General features: G+C 36.3%; 2 protein-coding genes across 2 annotated transcripts in view; both read left to right on the top strand.

The window, feature by feature from the left end:
- Window positions 1-3203: 3203 nt before the first annotated feature.
- LOC311306512 (uncharacterized protein) lies at window positions 3204-5577 on the top strand. Its single transcript, XM_084434950.1, has 4 exons — window positions 3204-3324; window positions 4136-4217; window positions 4503-4673; window positions 5225-5577. The coding sequence occupies exons 1-4, from the start codon at window positions 3279-3281 to the stop codon at window positions 5361-5363; spliced, it is 438 nt and encodes a 145-aa protein (XP_084291076.1). The 5' UTR covers window positions 3204-3278; the 3' UTR covers window positions 5364-5577.
- Window positions 5578-6615: 1038 nt separating this feature from the next.
- The window catches only part of LOC311305633 (transient receptor potential cation channel subfamily M member 4-like), a 33821-nt gene continuing 22699 nt past the window's right edge, over window positions 6616-17737 (top strand). The window contains exons 1-6 of the mRNA XM_084433441.1: window positions 6616-6787; window positions 7630-7691; window positions 7764-7941; window positions 10338-10518; window positions 11263-11432; window positions 14503-14671. Coding sequence (XP_084289567.1) covers window positions 6731-6787; window positions 7630-7691; window positions 7764-7941; window positions 10338-10518; window positions 11263-11432; window positions 14503-14671 — 817 coding nt within the window. The 5' untranslated portion in view covers window positions 6616-6730. The remainder of the gene's footprint in view (window positions 6788-7629; window positions 7692-7763; window positions 7942-10337; window positions 10519-11262; window positions 11433-14502; window positions 14672-17737) is intronic.

Here is a 17737-nt window from a genome sequence, read left to right as displayed (position 1 = left end):
TATACACTGCAATTCATATGAGAATAAACCCACTTCACCTTTCCCTATCTGCACAAACTGACGTACACAGACATAAATCACAGTAAGTGCTCGAACAACAGCTCCTCTTCTACTCTTAATCAAGTGTTACACAAATCCTGTATCCACACCTGCCATTTACATCCTGTTGACAAGCTCTTTCATAGCAAAAAAGCGATTGTGTCTTGGAGAGAGAGTCAAGATGAATAAAGGTGAATCTGATTAAAAGTCACAAACATCTGTTAATTGTTACCGTGACCTACTTCAAATATTATAAAATAAAATATCAAGCATATGTTTTTCTCATTTTAGTTTTATGAGATTAATTCTAAAGTCAGTGACTTATAATCTTACAAATAATAAATATGATTGTAAGCTTCCTAAGTGATGATTAAGATGTCTGTGTCATATAATTGTTCGCACAAAAATCTCCATGAGCCTTTTGCTCATTTTTTAATAAGTCTCATAGGAATCACAGCTATAATTATGCCTGGTTGTTGGTTAATGTCTGGCCTGACTACAACTGACACAGGCAGATAATGAAACAAATGATCGACAGTTAACATCAAAATATCTGATTTTTTATTTATTTTTTGGCAACATGTAGACAGCAGTTAGACCAATAAAGTGTCAAATGAAATGCAAAGTATGATTTAACATATTTTTCTTCTATCAGGCCTACATTTATACTATAGAGAAGAGTAGGTATCATTTAAATATTCATGAACTGAAATTTGAGAAAAAAAAAAAACATATTTGGAAGGACATTTGTGTTATTTTAGTATTATTTATAGCCTATATACTAAAGTATTAAAGTATTTATCAATATTTTGAGTTTTAGTAATTTTGATGTGCTTTTGTCATTTGTATTAGTTTTTTGTAAATATGTTTTAGCTTTAATTTTTATTTATTTTAGTCATTAGCAGTGTTGGGGTGGGGGGGGGGTGGGGGGTGGGGGGGGTAACATATTACAAGTAACATGAGTTACATAATCAGATTGCTTTTTTAAGTAACTAGTAAAATAACATAACTTTTACATTTTTAAAAAAGTTGCTTTTTCAAATAAGTAACAAAAGTTACTTTGTTTTCCCATGTATTGACTGACAGCTCTGCTGTCCTCATGTTCAGAGAAATCAGGAGTGAGTGCAGAGGCATTGTGTTCGCTGAGTGTTCCTCAAAATGAATGAAAACAGCGAATGCTAACTCAGAATATTATACAAACCTTAATGTTAAATAACACAAATATACTTTATGTATTTAATCTCACTTTATTAACCAATGTCTTTGCTGCTGACCTTCGATGATCCAGTTTAGCTATACAAAGAAGCAAAATATGACTTTAGATAAACATCACTTTTGCGTTTCATGTTTTTTTGTTTTTATTGCTGAAGAAAGAGTGTTGAACTTTCATTGTCTGTGTTTTATTCTTCTGCGATCCAGAATGGGCAGAATAGCCGAAAGGTTTGTTGAATTTACAGTTTGTTGAAATGTGAATTTACATTTCCTTCCGCATTAGGCTTATTCATTTTACTTTTGGTGTGAAAGGGCCTTTACTTTTGAAAAAAATAAAACTTTATACAATACATATTGTTTCAAAGCAAAGTTTACAGTTATTAAAAAACAAGCAAGCGAGCTCAGCCCAGCTGAAGAAAGGTTATGCAAAATACATAACACAAAATAACATAACACATTACTTTTCATTAAAAGTAACCAAGTAGTGCAGTTAGTTACTTTTTTAGGGAGTAACACATTACTTTTAAAAGTAACTTTCCCCAACATCAACTTATTTTAGTTACAGTGGTTGCCAAGGCAACATTTCTAATTTTCAAGTTTTTTTAAATTGAAGTTTTTCATCTTATACTTTTGTTTTAATTTAATTTTAATTTAAATGACCTAAAACTGATTTTAATAGTTTTAGTTTTAAGAATAACAACACTGTTTGGATTTTGAGTTTTAAATGTCTTGCAAGTTTTTTGAGAATAACCTGAAATTAATGAAAGATATAAACATTTAAACATGATTATAATGAGATAGAGGTCTTACATGGTATGAATTATCAAACAGCATTTGAGTTTGTTTTAACCACAGACCACTGTATTTAATTGTAGGCTGCAAAAATGAATAAGAGGGACAGAGCACATTTGGCCTCTATGGGTACACACGAAAAAAAAATCATTCAAATTCCACAACCTGTTGCATATACATGTTACGGTTACAAGAAAACAGCAGGAAAAGTAAATATGAACTAAAGTAAGTATGTAAACTGAGTCAGGTGAATTACGGCTTTCTGTCCTTTATCTAACAAGTAATCTCTATATGATACATGTTTGTATATGACATAAACATAAATATTTGCATGTGGCACTTGGTTAAAAAAAAACATGAGGTACACAGCAGCTACTCCGACTGGGAAAACAACTCCAGATGTCCAAAGCAGGAAAAGTGCACAATAGAGTCTATAGGGAAACAGAGAACAAGCATAAGGGGGGGAACTAGGTTGTCAAGAAAAGAGGATGAGAATAGGGGAAAGGCTTGTGAATGAACAGTCATCTCCTTTATATAGCTCAATTCAAATGACGCTTCAAAATTCCTGAAAGTTCCTGACTAACTGAAAAGATTTTATTTGGAGACTGTTAAGAGTGCATCCTCACGTCAAAAAAGAAATTCTCGCTTGAAAACACAGACGGGAGTTTTGAGAGAACAGGAGAGGATCTGAAGTGCCAGGGGCATGAAGAAAAAAAAACAAGAAAGACATGGAAAAAAGAGTGACTCAAGTTAGGGGAACAAAACGACAGGAAAAGTGGAGCGATAAAGGAAAGCTGTGTGAGAGGAGGGGCTATTTTAAGAGATGGCTTTCCGGCAGGTGAGAGAGCTGGGAAAAAAACTTTCAGGAACAAGCAGCCAGTTGAGATGTGAAGAGGTGGTGAGTCATAAGAAGAGGAAGGTATTGTAGAAAGTATGACCGCGTCAGGGTTAGAGAAAGAAACATAAAATATATATTATCATTTAGATGTTACATCTGTCCCAGTTTAAACAGAAATGGAGACTTGTCTATAAGAAGAAAGGTACAAATATATTATAATCCACTACAATTAGCAGTGAGGACACACCCCCTTGTGTAGCCCCGCCCCCTTCCCACTATCATATAAGCACAGAGGAGGCAGAAGAAACTGTAGAACTTACATGCTTTTCTCATAGACAAAGACCAAGTGGATCATATTCCGTTTTCCTCAGCAGTGTGACGCTGTTTCTAAGGATTGATGGTCAGGACAAAAAGTCTTCTCAAGTGTCTCCATTCCATGCAAGGTGAGTTCCTAAAGAGATCAACAAAACGTTAATTACATAGTTGCATTTAATTGAGAACAGAGTGACGAGGCATATTATCTGTCACTTATTTAAAAAATGTAGTAAACCTGTTGCCTTAACATTACTAAGTAAATAAACTTAATGCTTAAGTGAAAAAAATAAGTTATGTGAACTTGACAATTCCACAGTACTTCATTTTTTCAATTAAGCATGAAGTTTATTTAATTTTAAGGCAACAGGTTTACTGCATTTTTTAAGTAATGTCAATTGATCGCTTTTATATTATCAAATAAAACCATGAAAAGCATTTACATATAAAATAAACATTAACTGACATAAAATACAATAAATAAATAAAAAACACTTGGCAAGCATATTTAATAATTTTTTTAGTTAAACACAAAAAAAAAAAAAAAAACTATATAGTTTTATTATTTATAAAAAAAAATACTCAAATTAAATTGAAAATATGATATGACATATGATATATATATATATATATATTAACAAAAACTATAATAGTACACTGAAAAAGTTTTACAGTGTCCTATGCACTTACCATAATAATAACAGTAAATTTATGCTTAATTGCATACAACTAACCCTAAACCAAACCCTATTCCTAACCCAATAGTAAGTACATGTTGTTAATTACTATTACTCAGTACTTAAATATATAGTTACAATGTAACACAGACACCTTAAAATAAAGTGTCACTGTATATTTTTACAGTGTATATAATGATACTAAAATAACACTTATTTATTGATTGGTTGATTGATTGATTGTGTGTAATTTGCATCCCTACAGGTCATACCATTATGGAAGTGGCTGTTTTGCTGTTGCTGACTATACCGATGAACACAGCCACACAAGTGAGACAGACACGGAGGTGTGTGCATTTACACACGCACACACACGTTGGGTTTCCATGTTTTGTGGGGACTTATAATGGTTTTAAACTGTACAAACTTCATATTCAATTCCCTTACATAACCCTGCCCCTAGACCTACCCATCACAGAAAACGTTTTGCATTTTTAGATTGGTTTATAGGCTGTTTTCCTAATGCGGACCAAAACATGTCCCTACAAGGAAAAGGATTTCTGGTATTCCCATCCTCGTAGGGACATTTTGACCACGTGCTATAATCTCACACAGTATTTTCACATGTACAGGACACAGACAGAAAGCCTCTCACTAGTGAAGGGCATACAGAGGTCAAGGGACGTGACCTTGGTCGGCACTGACAGAGAGACTCCATCAATGGAGACCAAAACCACCAGCAAACCCGATCCAGACGCAGCCTCTTTTCTGATTCTACAAACCATCCTTCAAAAAGCCAGAGAGTAAGTTAATCACATTTATCAAAGAATATATACTTCAAATGTTAAAGGCTGCATTTTTTTTTTTTTTTGAAACATTTTCAACTTTATAAATGTATTTACTGTCACTTTTGATCAATTTAATGCACCCTTTCTGAAAAGAAGATGTACTTATTACATTTTTTTTTTTAACAGTAGAGTATAAATATTATATGCAAGAATCTAAACATATATATTTTTGTTTTCCTTGTCTGCTGCTTGGGTTTAAAGTTAATAACAAATTTTAACAAAAACAAAAAGTGTGCCTCATATCAAATATCGGTAGATTAAGGTTTCATTCATTAATAGTAGTTAATGCATTAACTAACATGAACTAACAATGAGCAATACATTTGGTACAGTATTTATAAATTTTTGTTAATAAAAATTCATTGTTTGTTCATGCTAGTTCACAGTGCATTAACTAATGTTAACAAATACAACCTTTGATTTGAATAATGCATTAGTGAATCTTAAATCATAGATCAGTATAAATGCAGAAGCCTGTGGATTGACATTTGTCTTCTCTCTCTCAGAAAGCGCGCGGCTCAGAGAGGCTGTCAGCTTGGCACATGTCAGGTACACAACCTGGCCAACAAGTTATACCGAATGGGTCAGAGCAACGGAAAAGACGAATCCAAAAAGGCCAACGACCCAACAGGATACGGACGCTGAGACTAAACATCCCAGACGAGCTTCTGCTCATTCATCAAAGGACAGAATGTGTTTGACTGGTACTGCTCAGGATATTGCTATGTTCAAATAAGAGAGCTATTCTATATTAGATTAACTAATTTACTAAGATATTGCATGTCTTTGATAGACTTTGTTTAGGCTGCTCTTATTATATAAAAGTTGTATGTATTCTATTTAAAAATTGTATATAAAGGTGACAAAAGTATAATTAATAAAAAACGTAACAACTTTATGGTTTGTAATTTGTGTTGTCCAACATGGTAGCTTCCTTTGGCATATTCATTTTGCTCTTGTGAATATGAAGGGTACAATGGGGCTTTTAACTAAAGGAAAATATGTCAAATATTTTGAGTACCAAAATATCTGGCGAATAAAAAAATACTTTATTTTTATTTTTTTATATTTAGATATTCAGTGTAGAAATATATTTTTTGATTGTCAAATATTTTGGCACTCAAAATGTTTGGCATAGTTGAATAAACAATAAATAATACAATATTTTATTATTATTATATTTATTATTAATCTCATTATTAAAAATAGGTGATGAGGGGCATCTTTTACCTTACATTTAGAGTAAAATGTCTTTCAGCATTGAGGAAAGTTAATTTAATGTAACCTGCTTAATTGTAATTTAATATTTCATGTGCAATATTTCATTTAATGTAATTTGTAATTTAATATCTAAAATGTTGTTTTGATCTCTCTCTCTTTCTCTCTCTGTATATATATATATATAGCCTATATATGAAAATAATAAAATATGATTTTTATGAAATAAATAAATAACATTTCTCACAATTTTTATAAAATATAAAATGTATAAAACTTTTAGATTTATAAAAGAAAAACAATATTGCCATTTTAGTTCCGTTGTAGGCTACATCAGGTAAATTAGGACACTTTTTTGGCACTGAGATAACTCAAATTATCTAAATGTTACAATTATCTTGAATTATTCCTAACATAATAAGCACATATAACAATTATAACCTGGCATTTTGTTGACGGTGATTAGACAAATCCTTTGTGTAGCGAACAATAAACCGAATTTTGATTCAAGCATAAATTAGCATTATGTCTCGTCTAACAGGTTACCTACTGTCTCACTACTGTCTCTGTCAGTACTGACACACACACACACGCACACACACACTTCCCCATCTCCTCTGTAGCCACACCCTGCGCGAGCGCTGGTTCCACCTGTTTTCTCAGGTAACCCGACAGTCTCGAGCGATCCCGGACTTCCTCTCACCGAATGGAGCTTACGCGTTTCTGCAGAGCGCTCTGAAGTGAAACTTACTACAAACTAACAGCGACTTTATAAAGTCCATGAACAAACCAAGATGAACGAAAGGGACATTGAACAAGGTGGAGTCGCCGTGATGCCGAAAACAGATCTGGTAGGTCTGTCAAAAGTTGATTACAGCGTCTAAGGCTACAACAGCAGCGCATTTTTTTCGCATTTGATTTTGTATCGTCGTTACAAACACGCTTTTGCTGTATGCTTGTCATATATCATGTTCTTAAAGATTCAGTATTGTAAAGCATTCGGTGTCGTTAAGATTCAGTGTTGGCTTTGAGCAGCAGCAGGACTTCAGGGAGTTCCTCAAAACAACATACCATGGGTTAAAACAAGACTGTGCATGTGTGTGTGTGCGCATGTGTGTGTGTGTCATGTGCGTCTTTTGTCATATGGTCTCACTTTACTAACTGCAGTATTCATGTATTACAGTGCAATTACATTTGTTGTATTTTTTTAAGTGAACAACAACTATTTTATGGAATTTAGTCTGATTTACAGTCACCTTGTAACAACCTGAGGTTAATCTAATTTATCATTAAATCAAACATTATCATTTTAATCAAAGTTGCATTCGGGGAAACTAAACACAAAACCCAGTTCATATGATCTAAAAGCACTGAAGCACCTTAATGGCTAAACTGGTCTGTCTTGCTTTCCTGATGAAAGGGATGGGTGGGGATCTAATGATGAGTTAAAGTGAGCTGTTTTGTGATTTTCTCATTCTGACCTTCCTTGCGCAAAAGCATTAGATAAGATAAAGTGGTACAAGCTTTGAAATTGCACTCAGTATTTTTCCCTCAATAGATCACATGATCAGCTTAATATACTAGCTTGATCTTGCTAACTTAGTGACATTGTCACCGTAAGTCCAAAACCACTGTTGTACTAGCTATCATGTTTTTAGTGCATTCATAAAAAAATTTTTTTTTTTTATTTTAGAGCTGGATTCCAAATTTCTTTAAAAAGAGAGTGTGCACAACATTTGTGGAGGACTCTTTCAGGTAAGATGTCAGACTTGGTGAGTATTCAGTATGTCTTGTTAGATTCCTTCTGATCCGTCTGTTGTTTTGTAGCAATGGTGCTCTGTGTCAGTGTGGGTCCACGCGAGACACACACCCCTCAGCGGCCCTGGGCGATAACTTCAGCACAGCCATGGTCAGTCACTGGGACAGCACACAGCACTCCTCCGAACACCCGACAGACGCCTATGGAGAGCTGGAGTTTGCTGGGGCCGGCAAGAGACACAGCTATGTGAGTACCTCTCCATTGTGGATGGGCTGTATATGAGCTATAACGTTATAGATATATTAGTGATCTGGATCACATGGAAAATGTATTCTTATAGAGAATACACTTTGGTAAACAAGCAAACCAACTTTCCAATAGCGGCTGGCTTCAACTTGCACTTGCACTCTCAGACTTGCACACTCAGTCACCTGCGCTTCAAGCAGCCAGACCCTTCTGGGAAAAAAGTTGTTCTAATATTGTGCTGGAATTTTGTGTAAAAATTTATATGAATAATTTTCACCTACGTTTTTTTTTCAATTGCTAACAAGCTTTGGTCAATACAGAAACCACATTTTCAAGAACCATTCACACATTCAGTGAAACAGAAATCTTTGCAAACCAAACTGTGAATCATTTTTCATTGCTTTCGCACAAAATGCATTCAATGACCACATTTCCTAAAATCCATGAACACTTTTGTCAAACACTATATATTCTCAGTCAGCACATTTTTGAATGCTAACACACTGCTTTGAAAACTGATATAAGCACATTCAAATCAGAATGATGGCAAACTCTGTGCATTTTTACAGGAATTATATTGAAATATAAAATCTTTGCAGAATATTTACAATGAAATGAAATAATAATTAATACAAACACAACTAATTGCAAAATCATCTGAAAGCCAACCCAGGTGTCCTATTTTTGGTCTCTATTACAGTAGTATTTTTTTTCAGTCATCTTTTGGTAAATCGTGATGGCTTCAGAATGATTTTGTTTGGAAGCATGGATCAAGGAAGACACATTGGTGAGGAAAGACGAGTAGCCCATCCATCCATCCAACCATTAATCCATCCAAAGCACTTGTCATGTGTAGGGTCGTGGGCAGACTGGAGTCTTTCCCATCATCTCGGGTCATAGGCAGGAAAACATCCTGGACAGATGGCCGGTCCATCACAGGGACGACACACACACACACACACACACACACACACACACACACACACACACATTCATATTCACACTCACACCTACAGGCAAACTTGCAGTCTCCAATTCACCTGTCCTGTATATCTTTGGATTTTGGGGGAAACCAACGTCAACACAGAGAGAACATACAAACTCCACACAGAAAGAATTGTCACACGAAGTTGTAGATGCAGACGACGACGAAGAAGATTATGTTAAAGGGATACTCCACTTTTTTCGGAAATATGCTCATTTTACATCTCCCCCAGAGTTAAACAGTTGAGTTTTACCGTTTTAGAATCCATTCAGCCGAACTCCGGGTCTGACGGTACCACTTTTAGCATAGCTTAGCACAGATCATTGATTCTGATGAGTCCAGTAGCATTTCTTTCAAAATGACCAAAGAGTTTCAATATTTTTCCTATTTAAAACTTGACTCTTCTGTAGTCAAACCGTGTACTAAGATCGACGGAAAATGAAAAGTTGCGATTTTCTAAGCCTATATGACTAGGAACTACTCTCATTCCGGCGTAATAATCAAGGAACTGTGCGGCTGTACCATGAGTGCAGCAGGCGTAATGATATGACGCAGCGCCTGAAAATAGGTCTAATAGGTTAGACAAACTTAGTCCCGGTCACGTTGGAAGAAGTTACCGAGCTGGGGACTATTTTCAGGCGCTGCGTCATATCATTACGCCTGCTGCACTCATGTTACGGCCGCAAAGTTCCTTGATTATTACGCTGGAATGAGAGTAGTTCCTAGCCATATAGGCTTAGAAAATCGCAACTTTTCATTTTCCGTCGATCTTAGTACACGGTTTAACTACAGAAGAGTCAAGTTTTAAATAGGAAAAATATTGAAACTCTTTGGTCATTTTGAAAGAAATGCTACTGGACTCATCAGAATCAATGATCTGTGCTAAGCTATGCTAAAAGTGGTACCGTCAGACCCGGAGTTCAGCTGAATGGATTCTAAAACGGTAAAACTCAACTGTTTAACTCTGGGGGAGTTGTAAAATGAGCTTATTTCCGAAAAAAGTGGAGTATCCCTTTAAAAGTGTTTAATTGGTTGCATGACATCTGTGAGGTGTGGCTGGACAAGGCTGCTGTTATCCTCTGGTTTGTCATTCGTCCACAGCACAAAGTTGATGTAACTTTCAAGGGTCCAGCAGGGATTGCCACAGGGCATGACGAAGCGGAGATCTACGTGAAAAATGCAAAGGAAAAACTTTTCCATTTTTAGTACATCATTGTCATGTAAACGTACCCTAAATTTGGGTCTTCATATTACAAAAATATTTAATATCAATCAACCCTTGGGACATAAAAATTGCCCAAAGTTGAAGAAATAACCACATTTAACAAATCAATAGCTTGTTTCTGTAACTAACAGTTGCTTCTCGTCATTGATTCCCGTTTTGATCTCAATCCCCTTCTCTTTATCCCAGTTTTTGCGTCTCTCCAGCACCGCTGATTCTTCCAGGGTCTTCAATATCATGAGGGAGCATTGGAAACTGCCGCAGCCCAACCTGGTGGTGTCAGTGGTTGGTGGTGAGAAGAAGTCAGAGGTCAAGACCTGGGTGCGAGAGGTGCTGAGGCAGGGGCTGGTTAAAGCTGCACAGAGTACAGGTATCGTCTTCTCTCCACACTTAATATTATTCATATCTGTTTTCATGTTTTTCATACATTTCCATGCTATACAAAGGTTTGCATTATGTTACTTTCACAACGGTGTTAAAGTTGTGATATCGGAGTAGAAGTTTTGATTTACTGCCAGAATGTGATTTGTGAAAAGGTTTGCCATGCAGCTCTTTGTTCGTAAATGTCATACCTGAAATGATCGATGAGCAACCGAAAATTGCATGACCACAGTGATTTGAGCAAACTTTCACTCTGCCTTCTATTGTAAACTGACAAGATGCAAGAAGTATGAATCATACATTCATGTCTAGGGTAACTGCAAGTCATTAAAGACCCATAAATTCCTGCAGGACTATTTATTTCATCAACCTGGTGTATGTCTGGGAAGTCGCCCAGCAAGTTCTTCTCTGTGTGTATATAGTAAAAAAAGATTACGTTTCACTAAAAAAAATTATGCACAAAGCAATTTAATGGAAATATAATAATAATAACAACAATAATAATAATTAATATAAATAACTAAATATTACGTAATTCATATTTTTTTAATGTTTGGGTCTGTGGCAGATCAAACAAAATCTTTTTGTTTTACAAAACAAAAGCAGCAAGAATATATAAAAAATGATAAAATATAATAATTCATAAGAATTATGACTAGTAAATATCATCAATTAAATAAAAAAAAAGTAGATTTTGTATGTGGCTTACAAACACCTTTAACATTACATATAGGTGCGTGGATCATAACCGGAGGGCTGATGGAAGGCCTCGGAAGGTGTGTAGGACAAGCTGTGAAAGATTATGCCACTGCAACGTCTTCTGTCACTCTTAGTAAAGTGGTGCTTATTGGCATCGCTCCCTGGGGCCTGGTGAAGAATCGGGAACAGCTCGTCAACCCTGAGGTAACGCAACTTAAAAAAATAAACAGTCCTGGTCAGAAGCATTGGCACCCTAACAAATCCTTTTGATCTCTTTTTTAAAAAAATCATTGAAGTAAAACAGTTGGAAAATGTGGGGGACATCTCATTATGAAATGTTTTTCTCCAATACACATTAGCCACAATTATTGGCTCCCTTTTATTCAATACTTTTTGCAACCTCCTTTTGCCAAGATAACAGCTCTTCTCCTATAAATCCTGGTGAGGCTGAAGAACACTTGACGAGATCAGTGATCAGTGATCCATTTTTGTGTTGGTTTTGATGTTTGTTTTGGATCATTGTCTTGATGGAAGATCCAACCATGGCCCATTATAAGATTTCTATAAGAGGCAGTCAGGTTTTGAATTTTTTTTTTTTATCTGTTGGTATTTGATTGAATCCATGATGCCATGTATCTCAAAAATATGTCCAGATCCTCCAGAAGTAAAATAGGCTCACAGCATTATATTTATTATTTAATTGTACACATGGGGGTACCATTTTATGCATGTGTGCTCCAATCTGGTGGGTTTGCTGCCAAAAAGCTCTTTTTGTTCCAGTCATGTCTGGCAACTGAATATGCTGGAGTTTGTTTTTGGATGAGAGCAGAGGATTTTTCCTTTCTCAAACAACTTATTTTTTTAAGGTTTTCTGACCCCAATACTCAACTAATTTCTGCAATTTTCCAGCTGTGATCCTTGAAGAGTCTTTGGCCTCCCGAACTATTCTCCTTACTTGTATAAGACAATGTAGACACGCATTCTCTTCCAGACAGATTCATAACATCTCCTGTTTTGGAACTTAATTATCGCCCTGATGTTGTAAATGGGAATTTTCAATCCTTTAGCTATTTTCTTACAGCCACGTTTCATTTTGTGAAGCTCAACAATCTTTTGCTGCACATCAGAACTACATTTCAGTCATGACAAATCCCGGAAAAGTTTTAGCGTGTTATTGAATATGGACTTGCTACTGCTAACAGATACACAGACACGCTGCTGTGAGCATGTAAGATATGCTGCTGCTGCTACTGCATAAATAAACATGCATAAGTCCCGTAGCAGATCTAGGCAGGTGGAGCTGGGGGAGGTGGAGGGTTTCAGAGGGACTCTGATAGGGCGATGCAGGACTAGTTACAACAAACACTGAACCAGACTATTTAAACATAGAGCAAGCAATCATATGGCTGCAGGATCAGCAGAGGCCAATCAGCTTGTGCCAATGTGGCAATAGTGTGATTGCTTGCAGACTGCCGGTAAAGGACCTATCAGCCTATCAGCCTCTAGAGTTTCATAACTGAACTAGATATTCTTCTATTTATTTATTTTTAAAGGGCCCCTATTATGCTATTTTAAAGTTTCCTAATGTTGTTGTGGAGTCTCCTACATGTTTACATGCATCAAAGGTAAAAAATAATAATAATTTCCTCATAATATACAATTGCACATCATCACATTTTCAATGACTCTCAAACGACTCGTCAAATGAATCAATCTCTCTAAATCCCTCCTTTCCGCGATATACTCTGCTCTGATTGGCCAGACAGCTCAGTCTGTTGTGATTGGCCTACTGTGTACAGCGTGTTTGAAAACAAAACCGCCCATTGCCATAACAACGTCAGCTCTGCTTGTCCTGAGGCTTCCTACACCATAAACTAAACACAGTAACGAACAATGACGTCAATTTTATTTTACCATATCAATGCGAGCGTGAGTCAGAAGATGAAACACTGGATGAACTAGTTATTCAACCTGAACCTCCATCGCAAGGATGACTCGAGCAGGACTCAGTGTTTCTCAGTGATATGCTACTCAGTTTGAGGTACATTATGAGATGTTGCAACTGTAATTCCTCACCATCAGCATTAACAAGTGCATGTCCATCAACAAACCCATTCATTTACTTGTACTAATTTATTAGCCGAGTATTTTTCTAATGTATTGCGGTGAACACGTGGAAACTGTATCAATAACAGTGCATGTATGCAATGTATACATTAGCCGAGCTCTAGAGTGAATGATCTGATGTTGCATAAACGTTGGTAAAACAAATATTAGTAATGAGAACGACCTGCATTAATAGACACAGTTGTAGGTAATCGTGGCCCACAACTGATTAGCAGAAGTATTTCAGTAAGACAGTAATAACGTGAGTTAGCCAGTTAGCAGGAGACCTACACAATATAAAACTCAAAACTAAGTATTTTGAACACTATCTTTCAAGAGCAAACGGTTTGTGAATCCTGCATTGAACTCCGAGATTTGAGAAGCAGTCGTCAGTGAAATAAAGGGAACACAGCAAAAGCTTAGGATTATACTGCTGTGGTATCATGGTAAAGATTAACTTTAACCACTGATTCTGAACATGCTCGTCTTTGGGCAGTGAAAAAACAACAACTGGCTTTACCTTCACATTGTAGAGCACAGTGCCGTCTTCTCGACATGATGCTATCCAGTATCCACAGGAATCAGCTGCAGTGTTTGAGGTTCAAGTTTTCCCTGGTGTCTGCGCATGCAATAAGTGGGCGAGCAATATGCTAATGTTTCGTCTTGACGTCACAACGAAACGGCTTATGACTCGTTTGAAAACCGATTCATTTAATTGACTCAGAGTCGACTCTTACTTTTGAAAGACAATAACTTTATATACGGTGCACTTTCAGATTTAAAACTTTGCAGGATGTTTTCATTCACTTAGAGCTATGTTACACACTACATGAAAGGTCATTTTCAAAAATCCATAATAGGGGCCCTTTAATCATTTTGATGTATGATCTATGGAATTTGGCCTTTGTGTTACCTCATATTTATACTTTTCATGGCTCGACAATTTCATGCTCCTAGTCACCCTGGTGTGCTAAAAATGTGTAAATATCGTATATTCTTCGGAGATATTTTATTCATAAAAATTTTCAGGGGTACCAATAATTCCACATGCTATGTACTGCATAGAGCAGTTGGTGTATGCAATTTCCCAATTTGAAGATAAACTACCATTCCACAGTGCATTTGCATATGGTCTTTCAGAACAACAGTGTCTCATTCTTTCTCTTAGGGAAGTTTCCCTGCAAAGTATTTTGTCAAAAACGGAGCACAGGACTCTTGCCATCTGGATAATAATCACAAGGCGTTCCTTCTGGTGGATGATGGGACCATAGGGCGTAAAGGTGGTGAGGTCGCCTTCAGAGCCCGTCTGGAGGATTACATTTCACGTCAGCGCACAGGTACAAAATGAAATGCTGCTATTAGGGCATTTTACGTGCTTACGTGCTTTACGGCATTAAACTTGACGTTCATGAGATACTTATGTTTAATAGAATATTACTGATGTAGAGATGAGTTTACATAATATGGTTTCATTGCAGTTATTTCATTGAACAGGAGTGCAACACGGTAACTAGCAAATACTTGGGTTGAACAAGGGAGGCTTAGATTTTTGGCCACCTAATGGCTATTTTGGGTGTATTACAAGAGAATACCAAACTTTTAGTTTAAAAGGCGAACCATTCAGAAAGTGTTCATAGAAGGTCATGTGAAGGTTCATTTTGACAAAGTATGACAACAGCCAGGTCGGCAAACTGCTGCAGAATATCCTGCAAACAGTCTATCACACATCGGAAATAAACGCGACAACAGCCAGCCAGTGAATGTTGCTAATTTCACTAGGGGTGACCCCGAATAGTCGAAGATTCGATGCTTCGATAGGAGGAGCCTGATTCGACTACCGATCTCATGGTCGAATGACTCGAATCTTCGCAGAGGTGTTATGAAACGAGGATCATGCCACTTTGGCTATATGAGGGCGCTCAATTTCTCATAGAACTAGCTTTTATGTCAATACGTTAATATTCAGCCTATTATGATAATGCTGTATATACAAATGTGCAAAGAAAGAAGCTTTTAATAAATATTTTTTAACGTGCGTGAATAAATCCAAACACCCCGTGACAGATTTAAGTTTCACTTTCGATCCGTGACCGACAGAGGAGCGTCTTCGCGGCAAGGATTTAAATCTTTAACAATGTCTGGGATAAGAAAATCTAAAGTGAGGATGTACACCATCAGAAAGGATATTCTCCAAGGCTGGATTTAGCATCAGGAAAACCATTATCGCACTTCTGCCGGCCAACGTTAACATGTTTCACGCATTGACTGGGTTTCACGTTAGAATGTATTTTATCCGCGCGCACAATTTGAAAAGACTCCAACGGACACAGACAGAGTGAAAGGCTGGATTTGTTCTCGCAATCAGGTAGGGTACAAGTGATTTCAAAACTTTTCAGCCGGTTCTAATTAGATTTTTGGATGCTGTGAACATTTTTAGCTAAAAAGACTGCCTCCAGTTTAGCATTTATTGTTGTTTCTGCAGTTAAAAAGACAAAGTAGAAAATTCTGGCTACTATCGTTATTTTAATAATTTCTTTATTTTATTTTATTTATTAATCTGTCAGGGTTATCTAATCTAACTATTTATGGCTTGTGTTTTGAATATATGTTCCCCTGCACTTTAGGCATTTTGCACACATTTGCTCCTCATCTTGTGACTTGATTCTAATTTATTTCGTTTTGTATTTTTTATTTATTAGAAAGGTATAGGCCTATTCTGTTCTAATTTAATTTTAGTAAATTAATTGTTTATTTTTTCGGTGCATCCCAGATAGCAATGAGTCGGCGGCCCACCGTCGGCGCTCCGGCGGCAGTAGAAGCGGCAGAACGGCGACATCGCAAACACGTTGGACGGCGCACCGCCGGCGGCAGCCGCTTTTTAAAAGCGGCAGCCGCCTTCCTACCGCCTTCGTTCCGCGGCCGGCCCGCGGGCCAACCACCGTTCCGCCGCCTTTATATTGAAGGCGGCCCTTCCGCGGCCCGCCGGAGGCAAGCGCTATTTTCGAGCGATCTGCCGCCACTTATTCTGGCTATATATAATATTTAATATTTATAGCATGCAGTTTATCAAGAATAATGATTGCTCAAACCAGACAAATATCCATTTGGCATTTTTATTCCACATTTCAAAGTACAGTAACTGTCATTTAAACAAGATGTGTCAGACCACTGAAATATAAATAACAAAAAAAATATATATAGCCTATATATATATATATATATAGCCTATATATAAAAATAATACACACACTAAAGAACATGCAGGTTTCCAATAAAATTTTGGTTAAACAAATCAGCCTTACAAGTACATTATAACACTTTCAATAATTGTTAATATAAAGAGGTCAGCTCTGGGGTGAAAATAATTACCAGTAAACATTATAACAAGTAATGAGGATATTTGGTACCAAAGAATGTGCAGGATACCAAATAAATCAAGGTATAACATCACATTTACAAGCCATTTCTAACAATAGGATAAGTGGTAATAATTTAGAGTAAAGCTCTGGAGAAGAATATAGCCTACCATTATAATGGCATTGCTGACCTAGGGCACAATATTTACACTGTGCTGCAATAAGATCTGTGTCTCTTGTATCTGTGATAAACAAAACTTGGTGTATATATAAATATATAAAATGTATCTATAAAAATACTGAGGTAAAAACAGTAGTAGAACAGACCATTATAACTGCAATGCTGACCTGTGGCACAAGGATTTACAAGCTACATTTAACAATAGAATAACAGTTAAGCACTGTGACGGAATGAAAAAAGCTAATGTTAACACAGTAAGTAGAATATTTGGTACCAGGTAATGTGCAATATCAAGTATCAGAGATATGAAATAGGATTTCCAAGCTATTTTTAATAGAAAAACAGTTAAGCACACTGATGGAATGAAAGTAGAATTTTACTAGTAGTTAATGTGCAATATCAAATATCAGGTATGAAATAGGATTTACAAACTATAATAGAATCGTTAAGCACTGACGGAATGAAATAAGCCAATACTAAAGTCACGGTAAGTAGAATATTTGGTACCAGATAATGTGCATATATCAAGTATTAGAGGTATAATCTAGGATTTACAAGTTATATTTAAAAATAGAATAGTTAAGCACTGTAACAATGAAATAAGCAGCAAATTGTGTATGAAGTAATTGAGATCTTTGGTATCAAAGAAAGTGCAGAATACCAGGTGTAATATGTACCAGGTGTAATATGTACATTTTGACATTAAAGCAGAACTCGGCAACTCTACAGGGTAAGTAAAGAAATCGACCACGTTCCGGAACCTCTTGTAGATGACCAAAGTGTTGTCCATTTCATCAACGACGACATTCTGTATAACTACTATGTCCTTATTTTCCAACAGGACACAGTTGTCTCCCTCCGAACAT

The sequence above is a fragment of the Rutilus rutilus genome, assembly GCF_951802725.1.
Source record: "Rutilus rutilus genome assembly, chromosome: 16".
Lineage (NCBI taxonomy): Eukaryota > Metazoa > Chordata > Actinopteri > Cypriniformes > Leuciscidae > Rutilus > Rutilus rutilus.
This window is presented reverse-complemented; position numbering and strand designations above follow the sequence as displayed.

Excerpts from the sequence above, each read along its gene's own strand:
- LOC311306512 (XM_084434950.1), top strand. The coding sequence starts at position 3,279 with ATGGTCAGGACAAAAAGTCTTCTCAAGTGTCTCCATTCCATGCAAG. Across the intron at positions 3,325-4,135 it reads GTGTCTCCATTCCATGCAAG|GTCATACCATTATGGAAGTG; the intron begins GTGAGTTCCTAA and ends GCATCCCTACAG. Across the intron at positions 4,218-4,502 it reads CAAGTGAGACAGACACGGAG|GACACAGACAGAAAGCCTCT; the intron begins GTGTGTGCATTT and ends TCACATGTACAG.